General features: G+C 40.7%; 1 protein-coding gene across 1 annotated transcript in view; it reads right to left on the bottom strand.

The window, feature by feature from the left end:
* CEP120 (centrosomal protein 120) overlaps positions 1–26,332 on the bottom strand; it is a 340,556-nt gene that overhangs the window by 63,039 nt on the left and 251,185 nt on the right. Inside the window, exon 18 of the mRNA XM_053701613.1 lies at positions 21,007–21,105. Within this exon, the coding sequence (XP_053557588.1) occupies positions 21,007–21,105 (99 nt within the window). The remainder of the gene's footprint in view (positions 1–21,006; positions 21,106–26,332) is intronic.

Genomic DNA, 26,332 nt, shown 5'->3' on the forward strand with positions numbered 1-26,332 from the left:
TCAGCAACAGAAAACATCTTTTTAAAAGCAGCAGACGGAAAAAAAGGAATCCCTGTATATCTGCCATACGATCTGGAACTGGAAATACTTCAACAGAAGCAGGTACATCATATACCCTATTAAGTTTACTAGACCTCTGAATTCTCTGCAACAGATGAATCAGCTTGATCCAAAGTACCTGCTTTAAAAGCACACGGAGGTGTGCTAACAAATCTGAAATTAATCTCCTCTGAATCTGTAGCATTAGTCATAGCAGAATCAGAGTCTGATAACTCACCCTCAGAACCCTTTGAGGATTTATCAGGTAACTGTGACAGACTGCCTAACGCAGCCTTATTATTATTATCGGTTATTTGTAGAGCGCCAACAGATTCCGCAGCGCTATAAGTCAGCTTAGCTAAGTCAGAACCCTTACCAACATTAATATACTTGGACTTGCTCTTACGATTACCAGAAACCGGAAAAACTGATATTTGTGCAGCAAAATCCGTAGGTTAATAAACACCTCCAGAAAGAGGCTGAGAGGAACCGCAGGGCACTTCATGTGAAATAGAATGGGTGTCTGAGGAGGTAACTGAGGCACAGCCTGGACAGCATTATCCTGAGAGACAAACTCAGGATTAATTTTATCTTTAAATTTTAAAGTCTAATCTAAACATGTGGAACACAATTGCATAGGAGGCATAATCTGAGCCTCTAAAGTTTAAACAAAGTAAACATTTAACTAAGGAAGCTGCAACATCTAGTTCCAAAGTATTTGAACATTCTCACAGAATTAAACAAACTAAATAGAAATAAAATACCTCACTGCAGAAAGAGATCAGAAGACGCTACCTCTATATCCTCAGACTGACTGAGGTAACTCACCAAACTGGAACCAGGAGCTCCCACTAGCAACCGGATCCAAAGAAAATAAATGCCCCCAGCAGCAGCTCCAAGCAGCACGCCACTCTGCTGCTCAAGACGCTATGTGAAATCAAAAGCAGAAGAGCGGAGAAACACGGCCACAAGAGCGCAAAACAAGCGCCAAATTAAAAAAAAAAAAACTTCCAAAATAAAAACACACCAAAACAGCGAAAACAAAATAACCCTCCTATTGTAGATTATTATTTTTTTTTTAAATAAAATACTTAGATGCCCCTGTTCAGGAAATACAGCCCAAATTCAAATTCCCATACCCAGGAAATCAATAAGTCCCATACAAAAGATCCACAGGAGGATTAACCTCCAAAGTGCTGCCCCCAATACCTAGAAGGCAAAAGCAGATACCTGTGAATCTGGCTGCAGGGCAGGAACAGCTTCTAAGGTGTGACTAATACACCAACATCTGTCAGGGACCCGAAGAAAAAGAACAAAACAGAGAAACCAACTCTGATTTTCTATCAAAGGGGTAGCATAAGTGTTAGAAAGGTGCAAGGTGGTCCTTGCTTTATTTCTAACTGCTAAAAGCCACCATTACCCCTACCAAGGAGATTGACATGGACACAGAAAAGCCCCAAATCATTGCTTGCAGGGAAAAGTACCCATTAAAGGATTAATATCTTCAAACATCTTCACCATCCTCCTGTGATCAAGGCAAAGAGAATGACTGGGGGTTATGAGTAAGGGAAGTGATACTTAACAGCTTTGCTGGGGTGCTCTTTGCTGCCTCCTGCTGGCCAGGAGTGAATATCCCACTAGTAATTTGAATGAATCGTGGATTCTCTATGCCATAGGAAAGGAATTAACCCCACAAGCTACCTAATTAACAACTTCACTGCTGGGCATAATACATGTGTGGTGGGCAGCGGCATTTAGCAAACTTCTAATTACCAAAAAGCAAAGCCATATATGTTTGCTATTCATGAACAAAAAGGATCCCAGAGAAGAATTTACAACCATTTGTGCCATGTTTGCACAAGCTTTTTGTAAATAATTTCAGTGAGAAACCTAAAATTGTGAAAAAGTTCAGTTTTTTTTTTTATTTGATCGCATTTGGCGGTGAAATGGTGGCATGAAATATACCAAAATGAGCCTAGATCAATACGTTGGGTTCTCTACTAAAAAAGAAATATATAGTTTTGATAGGTAAATATAAAAAAAAAACATAATTTATGTAAGAACTTACCTGATAAATTCATTTCTTTCATATTAGCAAGAGTCCATGAGCTAGTGACGTATGGGATATACATTCCTACCAGGAGGGGCAAAGTTTCCCAAACCTTAAAATGCCTATAAATACACCCCTCACCACACCCACAATTCAGTTTAACGAATAGCCAAGAAGTGGGGTGATAAGAAAAAAGTGCGAAAGCATATAAAATAAGGAATTGGAATAATTGTGCTTTATACAAAAAAATCATAACCACCACAAAAAAAGGGCGGGCCTCATGGACTCTTGCTAATATGAAAGAAATGAATTTATCAGGTAAGTTCTTACATAAATTATGTTTTCTTTCATGTAATTAGCAAGAGTCCATGAGCTAGTGACGTATGGGATAATGACTACCCAAGATGTGGATCTTTCCACACAAGAGTCACTAGAGAGGGAGGGATAAAATAAAGACAGCCAATTCCTGCTGAAAATAATCCAGACCCAAAATAAAGTTTAATGAAAAACATAAGCAGAAGATTCAAACTGAAACCGCTGCCTGAAGTACTTTTCTACCAAAAACTGCTTCAGAAGAAGAAAATACAACAAAATGGTAGAATTTGGTAAAAGTATGCAAAGAGGACCAAGTTGCCGCTTTGCAAATCTGATCAACCGAAGCTTCATTCCTAAACGCCCAGGAAGTAGAAACTGACCTAGTAGAATGAGCTGTAATCCTATGAGGCGGAGTCTTACCCGACTCAACATAGGCAAGATGAATTAAAGATTTCAACCAAGATGCCAAAGAAATGGCAGAAGTTTTCTGGCCTTTCTAAAACCGGAAAAGATAACAAATAAACTAGAAGTCTTTCGGAAAGACTTAGTAGCTTCAACATAATATTTCAAAGCTCTAATAACATCCAAAGAATGCAACGATTTCTCCTTAGAATTCTTAGGATTAAGACATAATGAAGGAACCACAATGTCTCTACTAATGTTGTTGGAATTCACAACTTAGGTAAAAATTCAAAAGAAGTTCGCAACACCGCCTTATCCTGATGAAAAATCAGAAAAGGAGACTCACAAGAAAGAGCAGATAATTCAGAAACTCTTCTGGCAGAAGAGATGGCCAAAAGGAACAAAACTTTCCAAGAAAGTAATTTAATATCCAATGAATGCATAGGTTCAAATGGAGGAGCTTGAAGAGCCCCCAGAACCAAATTCAAACTCCAAGGAGGAGAAATTGACTTAATGACAGGCTTTATACGAACCAAAGCTTGTACAAAACAATGAATATCAGGAAGAATAGCAATCTTTCTGTGAAAAAGAACAGAAAGAGCAGAGATTTGACCTTTCAAGGAACTTGCGGACAAACCCTTATCTAAACCATCCTGAAGAAACTGTAATATTCTCGGTATTCTAAAAGAATGCCAAGAAAAATGATGAGAAAGACACCAAGAAATATAAGTCTTCCAGACTCTATAATATATCTCTCTGGATACAGATTTACGAGCCTGTAACATAGTATTAATCACAGAGTCAGAGAAACCTCTTTGACCAAGAATCAAGCGTTCAATCTCCATACCTTTAAATTTAAGGATTTCAGATCCTGATGGAAAAAAGGACCTTGAGACAAAAGGTCTGGTCTTAACGGAAGAGTCCACGGTTGGCAAGAGGCCATCCGGACAAGATCCGCATACCAAAACCTGTGAGGCCATGCCGGAGCTACCAGCAGAACAAACGAGCATTCCTTCAGAATCTTGGAGATTACTCTTGGAAGAAGAACTAGAGGCGGAAAGATATAGGCAGGATGATACTTCCAAGGAAGTGATAATGCATCCACTGCCTCCGCCTGAGGATCCCGGGATCTGGACAGATACCTGGGAAGTTTCTTGTTTAGATGAGAAGCCATCAGATCTATTTCTGGAAGTTCCCACATTTGAACAATCTGAAGAAATACCTCTGGGTGAAGAGACCATTCGCCCGGATGCAACGTTTGGCGACTGAGATAATCCGCTTTCCAATTGTCCATACCTGGGATATGAACCGCAGAGATTAGACAGGAGCTGGATTCCGCCCAAACCAAAATTCGAGATACTTCTTTCATAGCCAGAGGACGTGAGTCCCTCCTTGATGATTGATGTATGCCACAGTTGTGACATTGTCTATCTGAAAACAAATGAACAACTCTCTCTTCAGAAGAGGCCAAGACTGAAGAGCTCTGAAAATTGCACGGAGTTCCAAAATATTGATCGGAAATCTCACCTCCTGAGATTCCCAAACCCCTTGTGCCGTCAGATACCCCCACACAGCTCCCCAACCTGTAAGACTTGCATCTGTTGAGATTATAGTCCAGGTCGGAAGAACAAAGAAGCCCCCTGAACTAAACGATGGTGATCTGTCCACCATGTCAGAGAGTGTTGTAAAATCGGTTTAAAGATATTAATTGAGATATCTTTGAGTAATCCCTGCACCATTGGTTCAGCATACAGAGCTGAAGAGGTCGCATGTGAAAACGAGCAAAGGAGATCGCATCTGATGCGGCAGTCCTAAGACCCAACATTTCCATGCATAAGGCTACCAAAGGGAATGATTGTGACTGAAGGTTTTGACAAGCTGATATCAATGTTAAACTTCTCTTGTCTGACAAGGACAGAGTCATAGACACTGAATTTATCTAGAAACCTAAAAAGGTTACCCTTGTCTGAGGAATCAATGAACTGAATGGTAAATTGATCCTCCAACCATGAACTTGAAGAAACAACACAAGTCGATTCGTATGAGATTCTTCGAAAATGAGAAGACTGAGCAAGTACCAAGATATCGTCCAAATAAGGAAATACCAAAACCCTATTCTCTGATTACAGAAAGAAGGGCACCGAGAACCTTTGAAAAAAATTCTTGGAACTGAGGCTAGGCCAAACGGTAGAGCCACAAAACTGGTAATGCTTGTCTAAAAAGAGAATCTCAGACACTAAAAGTGATCTGGATGAATCGGAATATGCAGATACACATCCTGTAAATCTATTGTAGACATATAATGCCCTTGCTAAACAAAAGGCAGGATAGTCCTACAGTAACCATCTTGAATGTTGGTATCCTAACATAACGATTCAATAATGATAGATCCGGAACTGGTCTGAAGGAATTGACCTTCTTTGGTACAATGAAGAGATAAAATAAAACCCCAGCCCCTGTTCCAGAACTGGAACTGGCATAAATACTCCAGCCAACTCTAGATCTGAAACACATTTCAGAAATGCTGAGCCTTTGCTGTGTTAACTGGGACACGGGAAAGAAAAGAATCTCTTAGCAGGAGGCCTTAACTTGAAGCCAATTCTGTACCTTTCTGAAACAATGTTTCTGAAACCAGAGATTAAGAACGGAATTGATCCAAATTTCTTTGAAGAAAACGTAATCTGCCCCATACCAGCTGAGCTGGCTATAGGTTTCTATAAGGCTTGGATATATTCCAAACTGGAAATAGTTTCCAAACTGATACCGCTCCTGAGGATGAAGGATCAGGCTTTTGTTCCTTGTGAGGAAAGGAACGAAAAATGATTATTTACCCTGGAAAGAAAGGGAAAGCAAAGTTGACTTAGAAGACATGTCAGCATTCCAAGTTTAATCCATAAAGCTTTTCTAGCTAAAATAGCTAGAGACATATACCTGACATCAACTCTAATGATATCAAAAGATGGTATCACCAATAAAATTATTAGCATGTTATAGAATAATAATAATGCTATAAAATTATGATCTGTTACTTGTTGCACTAAAGCTTCTAACCAAAACGTTGAAGCTGCAGCAACATCCACTAAAAATATAGCAGGTCTAAGAAGATTACCTGAACATAAGTAAGCTTTTCTTAGAAAGGATTCAATTTTCCTATCTAAAGGATCCTTAAATGAAGTACTATCTGCCGTAGGAATAGTAGTACATTAGCAGGAGTAGAGACAGCCCCATAACCTTAGGGATTTTTGTCCCAAAAAACTCTAATCTGTCAGATGGCACAGGATATAATTTGCTTAAACGTCTAGAAGGAGTAAATAAATTATCCAAATTATTCCATTCCCTGGAAATTACTTCAGAAATAGCATCAGGGAGATAAAACACTTCTGGAATAACTACAGGAGATTTAAAAACCTTATTTAAACGTTTACATTTAGTATCAAGAGGACCAGAATCCTCTATTTCTAATGCAAATAACACTTCTTTAAGTAAAGAACGAATAAATTCCATCTTGAACAAATACAAAGATTTATCAGCATCAACCTCTGAGACAGAAACCTCTGAACCAGAAGAACCATTATCAGTATCAGAATGATGATGTTCATTTAAAAATTCATCTGAAAAAAGAGAAGTTTTAAAAGACTTTTATGTATACTAGAAGGAGAAATAACAGACATAGCCTTCTTAATGGATTTAAAAAATAAAATCTCTTATGTTATCAGGAACACTCTGAAAATTAGATGTTGACGGAACAGCAACAGGTAATGTAACAGTACTAAAGGAAATTTTATCTGCATTAATAAGTTTGACATGACATGCAATACAAATAACAGCTGGAGAAACAGATACCAAAAGTTTATAGCAGATACACTTAGCTTGGTAGCTCCAGCACTGTGCAGTGATTTTCCTGAAGTATCTTCTGACTCAGTTGCAACGTGGAACATCTTGCAATATGTAAAAGAAAAAAACAACATATAAAGCAAAATTGATCAAATTCCTTAAATGACAGTTTCAGGAATGGGAAAAAATGCCAAAGAACAAGCTTCTAGCAACCAGAAGCAATAAAAAATGAGACTTAAATAATGTGGAGACAAAAGTGACGCCCATATTTTTTCGCGCCAAATAAGACGCCCACATTATTTGGCGCCTAAATGCTTTTTGGCGCCAAAAATGACGCCACATCCGGAACGCCGACATTTTTGGCGCAAAATAACGTCAAAGAATGACGCAACTTCCGGCGACACGTATGACGCCGGAAACAGAAATAGAATTTTTGCGCCAAAAAAGTCTGCGCCAAGAATGACGCAATAAAATGAAGCATTTTCAGCCCCCGCGAGCCTAACAGCCCACAGGGAAAAAGTCAAATTTTAAGGTAAAAAATGTTAAATTAAAATGCATTATCCCAAATATGAAACTGACTGTCTGAAAAATAAGGAAAGTTGAACATTCTGAGTCAAGGCAAATAAATGTTTGAAAACATATTTAGAACTTTATAAACAAAGTGCCCAACCATAGCTAGGAGTGTCACAGAAAATAAGACTTACTTACCCCAGGACACTCATCTACATATAGCAGATAGCCAAACCAGTACTGAAACGAGAATCAGCAGAGGTAATGGTATATATAAGAGTATATCGTCGATCTGAAAAGGGAGGTAAGAGATGAATCTCTACGACCGATAACAGAGAACCTATGAAATAGACCCCTTAGAAGGAGATCACTGCATTCAAATAGGCAATACTCTCCTCACATCCCTCTGACATTCACTGCACGCTGAGAGGAAAACCGGGCTCCAACTTGCTGCGGAGCGCATATCAACGTAGAATCTAGCACAAACTTACTTCACCACCTCCATCGGAGGCAAAGTTTGTAAAACTGAATTGTGGGTGTGGTGAGGGGTGTATTTATAGGCATTTTAAGGTTTGGGAAACTTTGCCCCTCCTGGTAGGAATGTATATCCCATACGTCACTAGCTCATGGACTCTTGCTAATTACATGAAAGAAAATGGTTCTATTTCTGTTTAAAATGTAGTGATGCCAAGCCCGTGCTAAGAGGTTTGTTTATTAAAGAGAAGTCAATGGCGGTAAGACAATCAACACAAATAGTGAGCACACTTCAGAAGGAGGTTAAGACACTTGAGCTAGAACATAGACGCACTTTATCCTCATCGATATATAAGTCCCTTCAGTCTAAACGGAAAGAATTGTCTACAATTTTAAATGATAATTCTATGCGTGCAGCTTTGAGGCTTAATGCGCACTACTATGTGTACGCAAATAAGCCAGATAAATATCTGGCATATAAATTAAGGGAGAGTACCAAGTTCTTTGCAATACCCTCTATCCACAGACTGGATGGAAGTCCCACATCAAACCCTCAAGAGATAACCGAAACTTTTGCTCAGTACTATGAGAGTCTTTATGACGGGAGAAAGGTGGCCGGGGGGGACTTCACTCGGCAGACACATGATTTTCTAGAACAGGCTAAATTTCCGACGATACAGGACACAGACTTGGCAGGGTTGAATGCAGACATCACAACCTTAGAAATACTATCAGTAATTAACGACCTTAAACCGGGTAAAGCGCCGGGCCCGGACGGATTAACAGGAGAATATTACAAATTATTTAAGAAAGAATTATTACCCCATTTATTGACTTTCTGTAATGGTATGTTGGCGGGAAGGGAACTACCCAGGGATATGTTACAAGCCAAGATTGTGGTGATACCCAAAGTAGGGAAAAATTCGAAGTATTGTCAAAATTATAGGCCTATTTCCCTGATCAATACAGATCTCAAAATATTTACAAAAATTATGGCTAACAGACTTAAATTGATCTTACCATCACTCATCCACAAAGACCAGGTAGGCTTTATTACGAAAAGGGAGGCACCAGATAATGTGAGGAGAATCTTGACCCTAATAGACTATCTTGTGCAGACTAAGACACCATCGCTACTGTTATCACTTGACGCGGAAAAAGCGTTTGATAGGGTAGACTGGCCTTTTATGTTTAAAGTTTGAGCTAAAATGGGATTTAAGGGAGCCTTTATAAGGGCACTCACAACTATATATTCAAGACCAAGGGCGGTGGTAAGGGCTGCAGGATACATATCTAGGTCCATCGACATCTCAAATGGCACCCGCCAGGGATGCCCACTCTCACCACTTCTATTTGCCATTAGTATTGAACCACTTGCAGCGCTTATAAGGCAATCAGTAGATGTGTCGGGGGTACAGTTAGCAAAAGATGAATACAAATTAACACTATTTGCAGATGACGTTTTGTTGACGCTGACGAGACCTCTAATTTCCTTACCTAACCTATATGCTATTTTGGGGAAATTCGTAGAGATCTCGGGTTATAAGATTAATAACCTGGATAAATGCGAAGCCTTGCCGATTTGTCTCCCTTCTCATACACAAAAGACAGTAGAACTAAATTTCAATCTAACATGGGCAAAAACTCACATCACCTACTCAGGAGTCAAGATAAATAACACCTTTTCAGACTTATAATGGTTAAACTATGTTCCTATTTATAAAACCATTAGGAAGGATCTAAATAACTGGAAGAAAGGTAGGTTTTCATGGTATGGGAGACTGTCGGCTATAAAAATGAATGTTCTCCCTAGGATATTGTATCTCTTTAGAGCTCTGCCGATTGGGGTCCCCCTGAAGGATTTAAATGCCTTACAGTCTGATCTATTTCGTTTCCTAAGGGGAGACGGTAAACCTCGCATTGCATCACAGCTGCTGAAACAACAGACAGATGGGGGGGGGGGGGGATTGGGGAGTTCCGAATCTAGTGGACTATTATCACGCGTCTAGGTTGGCACAGTCTGCCAACTTAGGGAAAAACTTTCAGGGAGTCATTTGGCCAAAGATAGAAGCGGCTATTGAAGGCTGCGAGAGTCCGGCGGACATTTTATGGGACCCCTTGTGGAAGGCAAAAAAAACTCACATACAGATCACCAGTGACTCATGAGACACTCTACACCTGGCATAAGATGGCCAAACAGATGGATTTGTTGAATCCTCATTCAGTATTACTACCCTTAAAGTTTTTGCTACCTATGGAACTAAGAAAAGTAGTGGGGAAATGGGAAAATAAGGGGTTATATAGGGTGGCGGATTTTCAAGATAAATCAGCAATACTCACTTTTAACCAGATTAGAGATAAGATCCAGCCAAACGTTTTAAATTGGTTTCTCTACCTACAGATTTCATCAGCTATTTCTAAATATTGTTTATAACAATCCTTTATTTTTATCATATGGCGCCACCTGGTGGCGCTATATTGATGATGTGTTTGGGGTGTGGGGGGGCGACATTGGAACCCTGGTAAATTTTGTGAATGAATTAAATGCAGCAACTAGTCACATCAGATTTAAGTTAGTCTTTAGTGAGGAGAGTGTTGTATTTCTGGACACAGTTGTGTCAAAGTGTAAATCAGGTCTAACTGTGGACCTTCATAGGAAAGACACAGATTGCAACACTCTCCTACACTATAAAAGTGCACACCCCCCTTCACTGGTAAGATCTTTACCCAGGAGCCAGTTTTTACGTGTAAGGCGTATTGTGTCTGATGAAACATTGGTTAAAGACAGGCTTAAAGAAATGGGGGATCGCTTCCTACAAAGGGGGTATCCATGTGAATTAATTGAGACTGAATTTAGGAATGCATTAAATACCCCTAGAGAGTTGTTATTGGAAAAGAAAAAACCTATGATGGATGATAATAAAAAAAGCCCTAGACTAGTGTTTGTAAGTCAATTTGCCCCTTGGAATCAACAGGTTATGAAGATTATTCGTAGGCATTGGCACATTTTGAGCACTTGTAATCCTAATATTCAAGAATTTAAGATTCCCCCTATGCCAGCTTTTAAACGAGGAAAAAACATAAAAGATGTTCTGGTACGGGCAGATATTGGTCCATCTAAGAGACCAGTTCAAACTTATTTTGGTAAGAAAAATCTGGGTAGTTTTCCCTGCTTAGGGTGCTCAAATTGCAACAGTATTATTAAAGGGCCAACATTTAGTCATCCAAGTACTGGCAAAAAATATTTCATTAAGGGACATTATACTTGTAATACTGATTTTGTGATATATTTGATTAAATGCCCATGTGGGCTGGGTTATGTGGGCGAGACCACCCAGTGCGTCAAAGAACGCATAGTTCAACACAAAAGTAGTATTAGAACCAATAAAAAGGATGCCCCAGTTGCCCATCATTTTTTGTCTGCAGGGCATAATTTAAGCCAATTAAGGTTCCAGATTTTGGAACAAGTACAACATCCTAGAAGAGGGGGTGATAGAATTAAATTGTTACAAAAACGTGAAGCATATTGGATTTATGAATTAGGGACATTATCTCCAGGGGGCATGAATAAAGAATTAGATTGGTCAATTTTTCTGTAGAAATCTAATTGAAAATTTTTATTAAATAAAATGTTTACATCTATCTTTGCTAAAATATAGTGTAAAGGAATAAGTTAAAATCATACACTGCCTGAGAGTCTGCACTGTACATTGATATATTTTAGACTATGTATTAATTCATTGCTGGATAAGTAATAGTTAAATTAAAATTATTTAGATAAGTGTGATGTTTGTAGTTGACCACATGGGGGCAACATTCGGTTGTTAATGTTATACCTGACTTTTCAGGTGTTACAATTAGCTGTGCAGGTGTGACTTATTTTGGGTATATAAGAAGTGAATCAGTGTCTGTTTGTTATGCAAGATTAAGGACTTGTGTCCGAAACGTTGCTGATTTTTTGATCTTGGCTCAATAAAGTAAACTATTCATTGAACTTGGTGGTGCGACTACTATCTCTTGTTACATTTACTGGGGGTATTTTGCAGTGCCCCTGTGATTGCACACCTTGGATCCCAGGTGCTGGACTCTGAGAACTTTTCTCTAAATATATGGCTAGTAGACTAAACCAACCCTTGACCTTGCTAGAAAGGTTATGCAGCACACAATCCAGGGGGAAACATGTGATATCTCAGATCTACATGACGTTGCAAGGAAAGAAAGATACTCTTAAGGCTCCCATTATGGAGAGATGGGAGAGAGATATAGGGGAAGTGAGGGAAAAGGAAATTTGGGAAAAGATTTTCTCAGAAACCGGGAAAGGCCTGCTTAGTACAGATATGAAGGAAAATTGTTTGAAGGTGGCCTTTAGATGGTACCTTACACCAGAACGGACAGCTCACATTCCCTCCCTAAATAGTGCTCTTTGTTATAGAGGTTGTGGAGTGAAAGGCACGTATAAAACATATGTGGTGGCACTGCTCAACAGTACGGCCATTATGGGAGAAATTATCGAACCTCCTTAGCGACACATAAGACGAAAGGATTGAGCTGACAGTAACCCAAGCACTTTTGCATGAGAGGGTATGACCGCTAAATTCAGCGATCAATACTTTTATTAAGACTTTGTGTACCTGTCTTCGTATTTGCATCGCTAGGCATTGGAAAGTGGGTGCTCCAGGATGGGCAGAAGTATTAGATAAAATAAATGACACCTATCTAATGTCAGAACTAGCAGCATGGACACAGGGGAGTACTGAACAGTTTAGTATGGTTCTACTGGATCATGAAGGGTTATGTTAGAACACACCCCAATCAGGAGGGAAATGAGTAAAAGAGAGAGGTATTGTGAGGTAGATTTGAAGGGAATAGAGGAAACCTACTAAGAACTGACACTTGGTACCTGGACGCAAGGGACATAGTGACTATAATTGATTTCTATAGCAATAGTTGGATAATAAGTTTTACTAAATAAAGGAAAGATACTTGCAGAGTTTGGAAACACCTGGGGGGGGGGGGGAGGGAGAGGAGTTATGTATTAAGTTTTTGATGCAATGTTTATTATACCACATTATGAAAGGTGAGACAATCTTGAATTTACCAGATTCTACCTGCTGTAAAAAGGTACTAGTTGTAAGTAAAAGACTGACACAGCATTTGTCAGCGGGACATGTGTAATTGCTGATATCCACCTTTACTGTATATCTATGCTTTTGTACTATGTTTATAAAATCAATAAAAATCATTTCAATTAAAATGTAGTGATGCTAAAAATGATCTGGTCTTTAGGAAAATGTAAGGTTAGGAGCCGGCCCATTTTCTGGTTAAGCACCTGGGTAGCGCTTGCCGATTGGTGGCTACATTTAGCCACCAATCAGCAAGCGCTACCGAATTGCAGAACCAAAAATGGGCCGGCTCTTAAGAGTACATTTCTGCTTTTTCCAATTAATATAGCAAGAGAAAGAAGAAAAATTGATAATAGGAGTAAATTAGAGAGTTGCTTAAAATGGCACGCTCTATCTGAATCACAAAAGAAAAAAACTTTGGGTTTAGTATCCCTTTTAGTGGAAAGTAGAGAGAGGAAAAAAAGTACAATTTCCATTAACACTTCTATTAAAGGGAAAGATTATCTACTGGCATAAAACTTCATAATGCCACACGGATCGCAACATTTTCATTTTCTGTGGAGAATACCGATTGTCACAGACCCCGGGCTGCAGGGGTTAACTCCATAACCCCCTACTACCTCACCCCCTCACCTTTCTGTCCCCAATTACAGCACTCTAGCCAAACCCTTGATCGACCTGACTCGCAAACGACTTCACCGACAGGTCCTGTGGTCCCCCGAGAATGAAAAGGTCTTCCAGAGTCTTAAGTCTGCCTTAATTTCCACTCCTAACCCCATCAAACGCTTTTCTGTCCACACAGATGCCTCCATGTTCGGGATGGGGACTGTACTAAGCCAGGCAGACGAAAAGGGACAAGACCACCCCGTTGCCTACATCAGTCAAAAACTGTTACCTAGGGAAGTAGGCTACGCTGCGGTTGAGAAGGAGTGTCTGGCTCTGGTATGGGCCTTGAAAAAGTTGCAGCCCTACCTCTATTGGAGACCCTTCACCATCCTCACGGACCATAACGCCCTGGTAAGGCTCAACAGAGTTTCTGGAGACTATGGGAGACTGTTGAGATGGAGCCTCGCCCTGCAGCCATTTAACTTTGACATTCAGTACCGACCGGGAAAAAGCAATGGGAATGCTGACGGGCTTTCCCTGCAGACTGAAGTGGCATAAACTCCTCGGACATCCCCAGGCCGACCCGTGTGTAAATCTAGTCGGGTCTGCCGAACTGGAAGGGGGACGTTGTCATGGATACCGGGCTGCAGGGGTTAACTCCATAACCCCCTACTACCTCACCCCCTCACCTTTCTTGGCGGTTTTGGGCTCCTCAGAGCAACCGCACCCAGTGCACTCCGGGAATCTTTACCTCTGGCCGCTTCAGAAGGTCCTTGCCCCAGAGCTCCACTCTTTTGGGGATTGGAGCCCCTTGGGAGGGGCAAGAGGTGGGCCAATTTCCGCAGTTGAGCTTCATTGGAAACCGGGGTTTCTGAGCACTATTCAGCAGACCGCCCTTCAGCTGGCCGGCACCATGAAACCACCGGCCACACCAGCTCGGATCCCCGGTCTTCTGTGACCCAGGTCGCTCCAGCGGCCCTTTGCCCTAGAGCTCCGCTCTTTTGGGAGTTAGTCCCCCAGGGAGAGAGCAAGAGGCTATGTGATTCCCAGGCGTAAGCCTTCTTGGGAACCAGGGGTTTTGGACCCCCCCATTCCCAGGCCCTTTCCCAATGGTTGTCCCGGAGTGTGTTGGATAGCCCGACCCCGATCACCGACCCCCAGCCATGGATCAAGGCGCTTTTTAGACTGAAGCAGCTGGGGGCTAAGGGCTTTCCAGCGACACCCTGGAAGGGCCACCACTCTCCCAGGATCACCCCGAATACACCATCTCTATACTGCTGGACACTGGGAAACAATGGACTCAATGGAGGCGTTAGACTGTCTGGAGGGGTGGGCATGGCGGGAGATGTGAAGGTCAGATAAGGCTTGCTATAAAGATTAGTTTGGGTATAAATGTTGTGTTTATGTCCCAATAAAGGAGTTTGTGTTTTCACCTCAATACTAGCCTGTCTAGTTATTTGGGTGAGCCCAGCTAATATAACTTTTTCCGCTACATAGCGGCGGGTTCCAGATATCAGAAGGAGCTACCCAGTTGGGGTAGTAAGGAATCCGTCACACTGATCATACCTAGATTTACTATTCAACAAAGAATACTAAGAGGACAAAGCAAATTAGGTAACAGAAGAAAATTGGAAAGTTGTTAAAAAAAATTGCATGGTCTGTGTGAATCATGAAAGTTTAATTTTGACTTTACTGTCCCTTTAAAGAGAAAACAATGGTTTCAGTCAATCATGGTAATCTGTATGTGGTACTGCTGGATATCTTAACATGAACAAATTGTAAAAAGAAGAAAAGTGTCAACCGTCTTGAGGGCTGTCACTGATTCACACTAGCAATAAATCCGTTTACACATTACTTTTGACCAAGCATTTTCATGACAATTTATTGTAGGTAGAAACTCCCAGACAATCATTCCTCAACACCAGAGGCCGACAAATAGCTGAAACAATGAGCAGCATTTACCCCACCTACTTATCAAGAATCTGTAATGACCCCAGAGTTATTATTTTAATTAAAGGGACATATACATGCAAAAACAAAATGTACTAATGTGTTCAAGGCAGCATTTTACCTTTGCACTATTGTTTGTAATCATTATGTGAATCGTTCACCAATGTACTACTGGGAGCAACTTCCGACACATCTGGTGAGCCAATGAAAAGTCAGAAGCGCAAAGCCACCAATCACCAGCTAGAACCAAGTACAGCATTCAGCCTAACTAGGAATGCTTTCTATTAAAGGATATTAAAAAAAAAATTATGCTTACCTGATAATTTCCTTTTCTTCTGATGGAAAGAGTCCACAGCTGATTTCATTACTTTTGGGAATTAAGAACCTGGCCACCAGGAGGAGGCAAAGACACCCCAGCGAAAGGCTTAAATACTCCTCCCACTCCCCTCATCCCCCAGTCATTCTGCAGAGGAACTAGGAACAGTAGACGAAATATCAGGGTGAAAGATGCCAGAAGAATGACAATGCCCCACATAAAATTACAGGTGGGGAGCTGTGGACTCTTTCCATCAGAAGAAAAGGAAATTATCAGGTAAGCATAATTTTTTTTTTCTACTTAAATGGAAAGAGTCCACAGTTGCATTAATTACTTTTGGGAAAACAATACCCAAGCTATAGAGGACACTGAATGCCAAGACGGGAGGGTACAATAGGCGGCCCATACTGAGGGCACCAGGCCTGAACCTCTACCCAATAAAAAACCCCGCTTTGTCCGAAGCTGAGAAAAACCTTTAAAGAAAAGCCCCAAGGACACTGACTCGCAGCTAGTGCAGAAGCCAAACCAGAGACCGAAAAAACAGACTCGACTGAGCCAACAGGCCTCCAGGAGACACCGTCGCCCAACAGACGGTCCCCCACCACTCACCCCCACAAATGAAGGGGACACCAGCCAAAAAACTCCAAGGGGACAAGGCAAAGGAGAACCGAGGAAACCGAAAGGTCCCCAAATACAAAAAAGAACACCTCCAAGAGTGAGCCCAGATCACAGAGACCCAAAGAGGCCCAAGCAGGGAAAGGAGGCCACGTCTATACCAGGCGAAACCCGGGATAAGACCGGGCACAGAGACAGAGCAGACGTCTCTCCGACATCCTGCAAGCACGGAATGCAACTGAAGAGGCAAAGTCCTCCCAGTATCTGACCATACAAGACCAAGGCATTCGACCGTGAAAACCCCCAAGTTTGAGAACACAGAGTCCATAACAGGATGACACAGAGGGTACTTGCGAGGAAGAAGAAGCAGTCAAGCAAGAAACAGATCGCAAAAGCAACCCCCAGACAGAGGGCACACTCCAGGCAATTTAAGTCACCGGAACTATACACAGGTCCCTAAAAAAGGGAACACAAAACCTCAATTGAGGCCCCCCGAGAAGGAGGGGATACTCTCAGAACCCCAAGGAAGAGTAAACCCTCTTTTAAAATCAATGGAGAAAGTTGAAAGGAAAATCTATACCCTAGCAGACTGAGCTAACAGGATAGACTCAACAAGCTCACACATCCAGAGGAGACTGCGCCCAAACGCAGCGCCCTAGACCGCTTGGCCATCCAGACCTGCAGACCCACACCAAGCTGGACCAACCCAGCCTTAGGGATCCAAGACAGGGTAACAAAAGAATCCCGAAACAGGTACACAACTGAGCGTAAGGACAGCACAGCCATCCCCACAGAGCACAAATTACAACCCGACTCTGAAAACAGACAACAAGGCCAAAGACCTAAGGATCTATCAAAATAAAGGCCCAACAAGTCTGACTTGGAGCCAGCAAGACCCCAGGGGGAACCAATCCCACCTTGCCATCTCAGATCCAGGAGAAGCCCCAAGCAAGGACTCTCTCTCCATAGGGAGGAGAATATCCCCTAAAGAAAAGGGATGATGCCGGAAGGGCAACAACTGTCCTCAAGGCCCGAAGCCACCGGCTAATGGGAAGAGAAATTCCCAACACAGATGTCCTAGAAAAGGACCCCCCTATAAGTAGCTTGCCAAGCAGAGGCACAGCCAACCCATTCGCCTGCAGAGCAGGGAATCCACAGGAACCCTGGCAAGCTGACCAGGGGAATGCAACCCTAAGGCACACCAGAAATTTAACATCCAGCGCCAGCAGCAGGGTATGAACCACCCTTGAGGTTCAAGCCACACAGCTAACCACCAGATGACATGGGATACTCTGTGGCAAAGAGTAAAAAATACTCAGAAAACCTGTCCAACCATGACCAGGTCAGGTAGATGGAGCAAGGACATAGCCCAAGTCCCACTACCGTGGAATACCCCGACCAGCCCTGAGATCCAAGATTCCAAAACCACCCACAACTGGGTCAGGAAAAAGGCCAAGCGAAGCTTCCGCAACCAGAAGTCTCAGGGGAAAAACAGGCCCCGGGCACCTAATAGTTCAGGCAACCTTACCCTAGAACTAAACACCCCAGCTGGCCAAAATGCCAGGCACAAGGGATATGGATGCATATCCAGAGAATCCGGATAACGAGAAAAACTCGTAAGCCCCGACCAAAGGAAGGAACCATCCCTAGTTAAAGTCCAACGCTCCAAGGAGCAAGGCTAGAAGTCGTATGAAGATACTTCTCAGAGCCTCAGGACAACCAAGGCATACCTCGAGGTCAAAAAAATCCTACTAGCAGGACTAGACTCCCTATCACCGCCGCACAAGCATAGGACACAAGGAAGAGAAAGGCACTAAGCCTACCCAGCTCCGGAAAACCCTGAGCTAAACAAGGTCCCCGCAGGGAACAACCGTCACCCGGAAACACAGATCACTAAAAGGAGATCCAACCCAGAGACAATGGAAGAAGACCCAAAAGCCTCTTATAACTCAGACAGGCAGTACACGTCAGAGTAAGAGCTGCATCTAGTACACTATAAACAGCTTACGCTGTAACTGGTTTCAAACTGCAAACCGCATGCTAGATAGCTATCCTGAACAAGCTGTTGGATCAAGCCTAAAAGGACAAATCCAGAGGCCTAAAAATGAAGGCCTAACTGCTCAACTGCGGTAAGGGGTCCTCCAACCCTCCACCACACAGAGGAGGAAGACTAAGTTCTGATGAAATCAGATGTCAGAGTGATGCAGCGGAAAACTTCTCTGCCTGGCCATCTATGACTGAAGGCTAAAAGGGCTGAAATAATCCTTCCCGCCTCACTGACCCACAGGTCCTCTTGAATGCTTAGTTGAACATGAAAAACAATGATAACATGAGCAGAGCACTCAGCACTTCTACCGGACCAGCCGAGCAGAATAGCACCACGTGTCTGAACAGCCGCAAGACCGAATGAACCAGACAGGACCAGCCTGCATTCTCCCTCATAGGGGAAAAAAACAAAAAACAGACATTTTTAACATAGGACTAACATGTCCAAAACAACTTCCGAAGAAGTAATAAAGAGTATCAATCCCAGAAGGTTCCCGAAGGAAACAAAAACAAATAAAAGACATCCCATCAGATATAAATAAATTATAAGGCAAACCGGAGGTTAATGCCCAAAAAGACACAGGCCTACCCGCAGGACCAGCCATACGGAGCTTTATCTTTCAAAAACTGGGAAAGATCTCAAACAAATGACAATCAGGAGATTACTTCATCCCCACACGTCTAATGAGGTGCGCCATTCGAATTAGCAGACTGAATATCCTTGTATCTGGTAACGATAGGGTCATTCAATAACTGAAAAACATGTCTGAGCAATACGCGAAGGCATGCAATCCTGTAAAGAAAAGCACAACACTCAGGGACAGTTACACCCGCGAGGAACTGTAGAGGCCCTCCCCAAGGCGGAAGGCCCGGGACAATAGGGCACGAGCCCATTCTCAAAGAAACGTCTTGACTCTGCAGACGAACAATCGCCAACATTATGTGGAAGCCAAAACGTGCTGCAACCTCCAGGGGGGAACACGCCACCCTGTATGGAGGAATCAGAAACTGGGTTACCCGCATGTGTAGAAGTATGAATTGGTAGGGAACTTGCCTCTCGAAGGACAGGACCCCCAGAGGCGGATGGCTCAGCAGTCCCTTGATTCCCAGAGCCCGAGGAACCAGGCGCTCTGAAATGGCATACGGAACAAAACTGGTTGACATGTGTCAACGAGGCCAATACGGATTAGTCTACCGGACACAGAATCTGAAATCAAAATAGTCTCAGTATCAGAATCCTCCGTAACTGAATCTGAAATTAGCACAGTCTCAGCATCATAATTCTCCATAACTGGATAGAGGATATATAAATATGGACTAAAGTAGTAAACAAAAACGGCACCTGACACCCCCAATGGCTGGGGCACTCACCACCTCCTATGACCAAACCCCTGCGAAAAAGAAAAATTTCCTTCCACACATAGTCGGGAATGCGGAAATGGAAAACGGAACGTAACCATGCCCGAACACAAGGTGAACCGTACAGTCCAAAAAAGTGCGCCCAACCAAAATGCTGCATCACTTTCAAAGGCCTCAATGTTCCAAACCACTAGCCCATAAACATCACACATAAGCAGGTTGAATCACATAAACATCATTATAAACCCCCCTGTTCAATAGCCCCCCTCAGGAGATATTAACCCTCGATTCCAAGATATTATAAGAGACTCACTGAGACCCTTATGATAAGTTAGACCCGCAAGGTGGTAGCCTCTCAGGAAAACATTCACATTAGAGTACATTGATGAATAAAATAAAACAAAATCTACGCCATGGAACAGGAACATGGCCTTTCAAGTGTGACTGATAGTAGCATCTCCTCCACCATGGACTTGAGAGAAGCAGGCAGCGAAGTTCGACAACGCTGATTGCTTGAGGAGCCGTTAATCTGAGTTGGGATGGTTTTGCAGAAAGACTCTCCCTGCATCTCCAGACTCTAACTTTCATCCAAGCCCTCACTGAGAGACTGACAGGACTACTTAAAACTCCTTTCCCATGCCGAAGAGTACTACCCTCTATAAGGGACAAAAACAAAAATTAAAAATTCTGACACTTCTCTGCCAACCTCCTGGGACGAAAGGCAAAGAATGACGGGGGATGAGGGGAGTGGGAGGAGTATTTAAACCTTTGGCTGGGGTGTCTTTGCCTCCTACTGGTGGCCAGGTTCTTATTCCCCTAAAAGTAATGAATGCAGCTGTGGACTCTTTCCATTTAAGAAGAAAAGTATATTTGGTAACAGAAGCATATTGCATGTTTTGTATAAATAATGAAAGTTTAATTTTGACTTTCATAGTCCCTTTAATGAACAAATGCAAATGCTGAACCTTAAAATCAGGAAGAAGTATGCATTTATAAAAGTGTGTCCTCCACACTAACCACCTGAAATAATTAGATAAATAAATTTTGTTGAGGCAAAACTTAATAATAATGAAAAGTAATAAAGATCTAACGCATATTTTTGTCGACAATGGGCACTGGAATCAGGGCTCACTTCCAAGACCAAACATTTGGGTTTTCTCCATAACATTTATGAACAATCTGCTGTGGATTTAAACATTTAGTCTGGATGAAGTAGAACTTTTGTAGTGTAAAGAGCTTTTACATGACAGATTACTTTCTCACGTAGCAAGTCTTCACTTTGTGTGATAAAATAATATTTCTTCATTAATGGGGTGAGGGCAGGCAAATGGATACACAATAGGTAAAGATTACGCCAAAATATTCACCTGTTTTATCCTTGCAAGTTCCTTTAAAGCTCTTCCCCACTGTTGCTTATAATGCAGTTTAGATTTTGTTGCCGATTCCAACTTCCTTTCAAGTTCGACCTATCAATAGTTAAAGTAAATAATCTTATTATATTCCCCTTCAAATACATGAAGAAAAACAAAACATTTCAATACAGAAGAAATACAGATAACTATAACTAACCATACAACCAACATGAACAAGTTTACTGCATATTCAATGACCTACAAACTGAAAGCTAGAGGAAACAAATGTGTGGATAACAACGGATTAATCTCCTGAGCATGTGCTGCTCACATACAAGTTACTTATATAATTAATCTATGAATCTGCTTTAATTCTTACACCAACAGATCCAGACAGAGTCAGTGAGTGATCGTTCTGCTGAGGGCTACTGCTTTAACTGTAGTACACTCTTTGGACTTTAATGAATCGGAAACTTGACCACTTAGCAGCATCTTCACAGGACACTGAATGGTGTAATAAGCATAATGCCAGTGAAAGCAATGTAGTTAAAGGAAGACTCAATGCAGTAGAAATACATCATTAACAAGTACATAATATAAAAGACAATGCAATAGCACTTATTCTGTATTTCAAATAAGCAGTAGATTTTTTTTTTCTTCTGACAAATGTATTTTTTCTCTCCTCTCATTTTCCGGCCCCTTGTTACATATGACAGACATCAGCCAATCACAGACTAGTATACATATACCCTGTGAGCTTGTGCACATGCTCAGAAGGATCTTGTTCCCCAGAAAGTGTGAATATACAAAGATTATGCAAAATTTAATAATAGAAGAAAATTGGAAAGTGTCTTAAAACTGCTTGCACTAACTGAATCATAAACGTTTATTTTGACTTGAGTGTCCCTTTAAACAGTGGGAAGGTGTTGAAGGATAAGTAATTGAATGAATTAATCACAAAAGTTCTTAAATCTTTTTTTCTATGTATTATTCAATGTTATACCCTGAAAGGTACATAATGAATGGGCAGGTTAGTGATTTAGTCTCTCTATATTAGGCTACATATGTAGGCCCCTATGTATGAATATGTCGGAGGACAAGGCTTCCAGAAGAACAGAAATTGTCAATCATCCTGGACTAAACAGAGGTGGCAGAGAGTTTATAAAGCAGTGGTATAAAGGCTGCTGCTTCAAGCTCCACCCACATCTTGATAAATGCTGTGTCTCCCTTTCTGAGTTGTAGATAAGTCACTAAGATTAATTTGTCCGTGATTTGGGAAGAAGGCCCTTTAAAGGGATATTAAACAATTGGTGGCTGCACATCTCGTCAGTGCATTGCTGCTGCTCAACAAATGATCCCAAAAGAAAGAAGCAAATTTGAAAAGACGAAAATTGGAAAGTTGTTTAAGATTGTATGTTCTCTCTGAATCATGAAAGAAAAATGATAGGTTTCATGTCTCTTTAAATCTGGCCAGCTTGTGAGCGGGAACAATGCGTGTGCATACAGCATAGGAATGGATGCTAGGCATGTCACCTGCACAGCAACCAAAGTTATCACTTAAAGGGATAAAGGTACTCAAAAAGTGTCAATATAAAAGAGCAGCATTAAAGGGACAGTCTACACCAGAATTTTTTATTGTTTTAAAAGATATATAATCCCTTTATTACCCATTTCCCAGTTTTGCATAACTAACACAGTTATAATAATATACTTTTAACCTCTGTGATTATCTTGTATCTAAGCCTCTGCAAACTGCCCCTTTTTTCAGTTCTTTTGACAGACTTGCAGCCTAGCCAATCAGTGCCTGCTCCCAGATAGTTCACGTATTTCATATAAATAACAGTTAACACCCTCTAGTGGTGAAAAAACTGTTAAAATGCAATCTGAAAGAGGTGGGCTTCAAGGTCTAAGGAATTAGCATATAAACCTCCTAGGTTAAGCTTTCAACTAATACCACCAAGAGAACAAAGCAAAAATGGTGATAAAAGTAAATTGGAAAATTGTTTAAAATTACATGCTCTATCTGAATCATGAAAGTTTATTTTGGCCTAGACTATACCTTTAAAATTGTAAAGCAAAAGCTTTTTTTCATTTAAAATGAAAACAAATACATATGTATCAGTTGTGTATATTAATTAGCAAATATAAGCACATAAGCAAGAAATCAAATAACTTTATTATAAAATCTATCAAAGTTGTTACAGTTTTCTGCATAGCCAATAAAATCCTTTCTAAAATGAAAAAAGATCACTGTAGCAAGTTACAAAGTAAATGTTTTAAGTTGTTTACACCAGAATGGATTTCCAAGTGACAGCCATGCAGTCCCAATGCTTCTGAAACAAGGTTTGTTATATTGCAGACTGCACTGGAAGACTTCTGCAGCTAGATTTTTTCTTCAATCTGTCACTTTAAGACATAGGAGGAAAGAGAAATAAAGAGTAAATCAAAATGCTTATTTTTACTTGCCACAGCTGATCTGTTGTAGTTGAACCCAAGCCAAAGCAAGTTGGATTTGTTTTAGGAATGTACTTTCTCAGTCTCAAACAGAGAAACAAGTTGGCTTATATACTTACCAGACAAAGAGGTTTTTTTCCCTTTCTTTCAATAAAGGAATAGAAAGTTTAAAGAAACAAAACAACTGCTTTTAATACACTTTTTGGTAATTACCAATAAAAAGAAACATAATTGAGAGTTCACTTCTTTACAGTCACAAATAGCATAGCAGCATATCAATGTTTTAAATAAGGTGCCAGTTGTCACATTCTTCTAATTGTTATAAAATATAATTACGGTTTTCAGTGGCATACACACATATGCTGTGAGGGCCTGTGCATCAGCATTCAAACACCACACTTTCTCAGTGAGTTAGAAGTGGCTTGTATAACACAAATTAAAAAGGTCAGTCTACTCCAAAATTGCTATTGTTTAAAAACATAAATAATCCCTTTATTACCCATTCTCCAGTTTTGCATAACCAACATGGTTATATTAATATACATTTTACCTCTACAGCACTGTCCCCTTATTTCAGTTCTTTTAACAAACTTGCATTTTAGCCAATCAGTGCTGTATTATAAGTAACTCCACAGGAGAAAGCACAATATTAGTTATATGGCACACATGAACTAGCACTGGCTGACCATGAAACACTGTCAAAATTCACCGATATAAGAGGTGGCCTTCAAGGGCTTAGAAATTAGCATATGAGCCTACCTAGGTTTAGCTTTCAACAATGAATGCCAAGAGAACAAAACAAATTTGATGATAATTGTAAATTGGAAAGTTGATTAAAATTGCATGCCCTATCTGAATCAAGAACGTTTAAATTTTGATTAGACTGTCCCTTAAAGTCTTTGCTGACACAATACACACCACCGCTTGCTCTCTGACCAGACATGGCGAATAAATCCTGATGGGAAAGGATGATCTATATACATAACACATGATCTATATACTTCACTGTCTTTATCTACTCTCTATAACACAATCACCCACACACGGGCAAGTAAAAGGGTTAAAGTGACTAGGATACATATGACTCTTTGTACAGTGAAATGGTTTTATATATTGATGGTTACATTGTACCTGAACATTTATCAGTCTATAAGCTTTATAGTAAGAGTAAGGGGTGAACAATAAATAACATGGCACAGATAATTTAGAAATTATATTACCCTAATAAAAAAAAATCAGAAAAGGGTCAAAGGAAGAAACGTAGATTATAGCAGCTACACCGAACCTTTTACTAGACTTACTGCTTGATGTATTTGACACTCTACTGACATATACACAAGCAAGAAAGCATTGGTCAGATCTTGCCTTGGCTATTGTTCCTGCTTTGCCAACCCCACATGTATCTGTCTCCTCTACACATCCATTTTAAAAAGCTTATATTGCAGGAAGTGATAATGTTACCAGTCAGCTTGGTCTTGATCTATTGCATAATTAACTAGTACGGACGTATTCTGCAGCCAGTCTAATGTTAGTGATTACATACAGATATACAGATGTGCTAATCGTGCATTGTGTATTTTTGTGAGAAAATATACAGGTAATAAGGGAGGCGCTAAGAAAAGCCAAAGGTATCAAGCACTTAAAATTTAATAAAAACACATAAGCATACAATAACATATGTATAGGGGACGTCTCCCCAAAACGAAATACTAATAAATAAAAACTAAAATACTAAAAGATGCAATTGATAAAACTTCCACAGATTTAAAACCATATAATTTGTATAGAGCAGTCCCAATCAGTTCGTTTTAGTAGGGTCAGATAGAAATGTCTTTACTCCATATAAAATGTAACTGAGTCTGTGGTCAGCGTCTCACTAGTCAAATACCACCAAGCTGCCAAATTGATAGAGCAATAGCTGCCAAACAGTGTAAGTGGATAATAATATACTTGCAATTCCAAAGTTCTCTTACTGTGTAAGATATCACTTTAGCAGAACATTCAGCCGTGTACTTTACCAGATCCTTATCCGTGAAGTAGATGTCTTTTCCCCTCGCCCGGTATTCACCTTGAGCGGGGCCGACTGAAACTTTCCGGCGTCTGACGTCACTGAAAGATGTTCCGGTTAGGAGAAGAAGCCGATTCCTGCGCTTACTTCTATGACCTGTAGTCACGGTCCTCTCAGATGTGTAGTCTTGTAAACAGGTGCAAAGGTGAATACTTTCTCCAAATAAGTACAGGTTCTGACTTGTGACAAAACAGATTCAATGTGAATACCGGGCGAGGGGAAAAGACATCTACTTCACGGATAAGGATCTGGTAAAGTACACGGCTGAATGTTCTGCTAAAGTGATATCTTACACAGTAAGAGAACTTTGGAATTGCAAGTATATTATTATCCACTTACACTGTTTGGCAGCTATTGCTCTATCAATTTGGCAGCTTGGTGGTATTTGACTAGTGAGACGCTGACCACAGACTCAGTTACATTTTATATGGAGTAAAGACATTTCTATCTGACCCTACTAAAACGAACTGATTGGGACTGCTCTATACAAATTATATGGTTTTAAATCTGTGGAAGTTTTATCAATTGCATCTTTTAGTATTTTAGTTTTTATTTATTAGTATTTCGTTTTGGGGAGACGTCCCCTATACATATGTTATTGTATGCTTATGTGTTTTTATTAAATTTTAAGTGCTTGATACCTTTGGCTTTTCTTAGCGCCTCCCTTATTACCTGTATATTTTCTCTCTTATTTTAGACAACTGTAGGGATATTTGTCTTTTTAAGGGGGTGTTTGGTTATCGATTTGGCCTAGCGCACCTTTCTCTCCCCTTTATTTGTGTATTTTTGTGACCCAGTTGCATTTCATGCTTCCAATAG

This window comes from Bombina bombina, chromosome 2 (genome assembly GCF_027579735.1).
Source record: "Bombina bombina isolate aBomBom1 chromosome 2, aBomBom1.pri, whole genome shotgun sequence".
In the NCBI taxonomy this organism is placed as follows: Eukaryota; Metazoa; Chordata; class Amphibia; order Anura; family Bombinatoridae; genus Bombina; species Bombina bombina.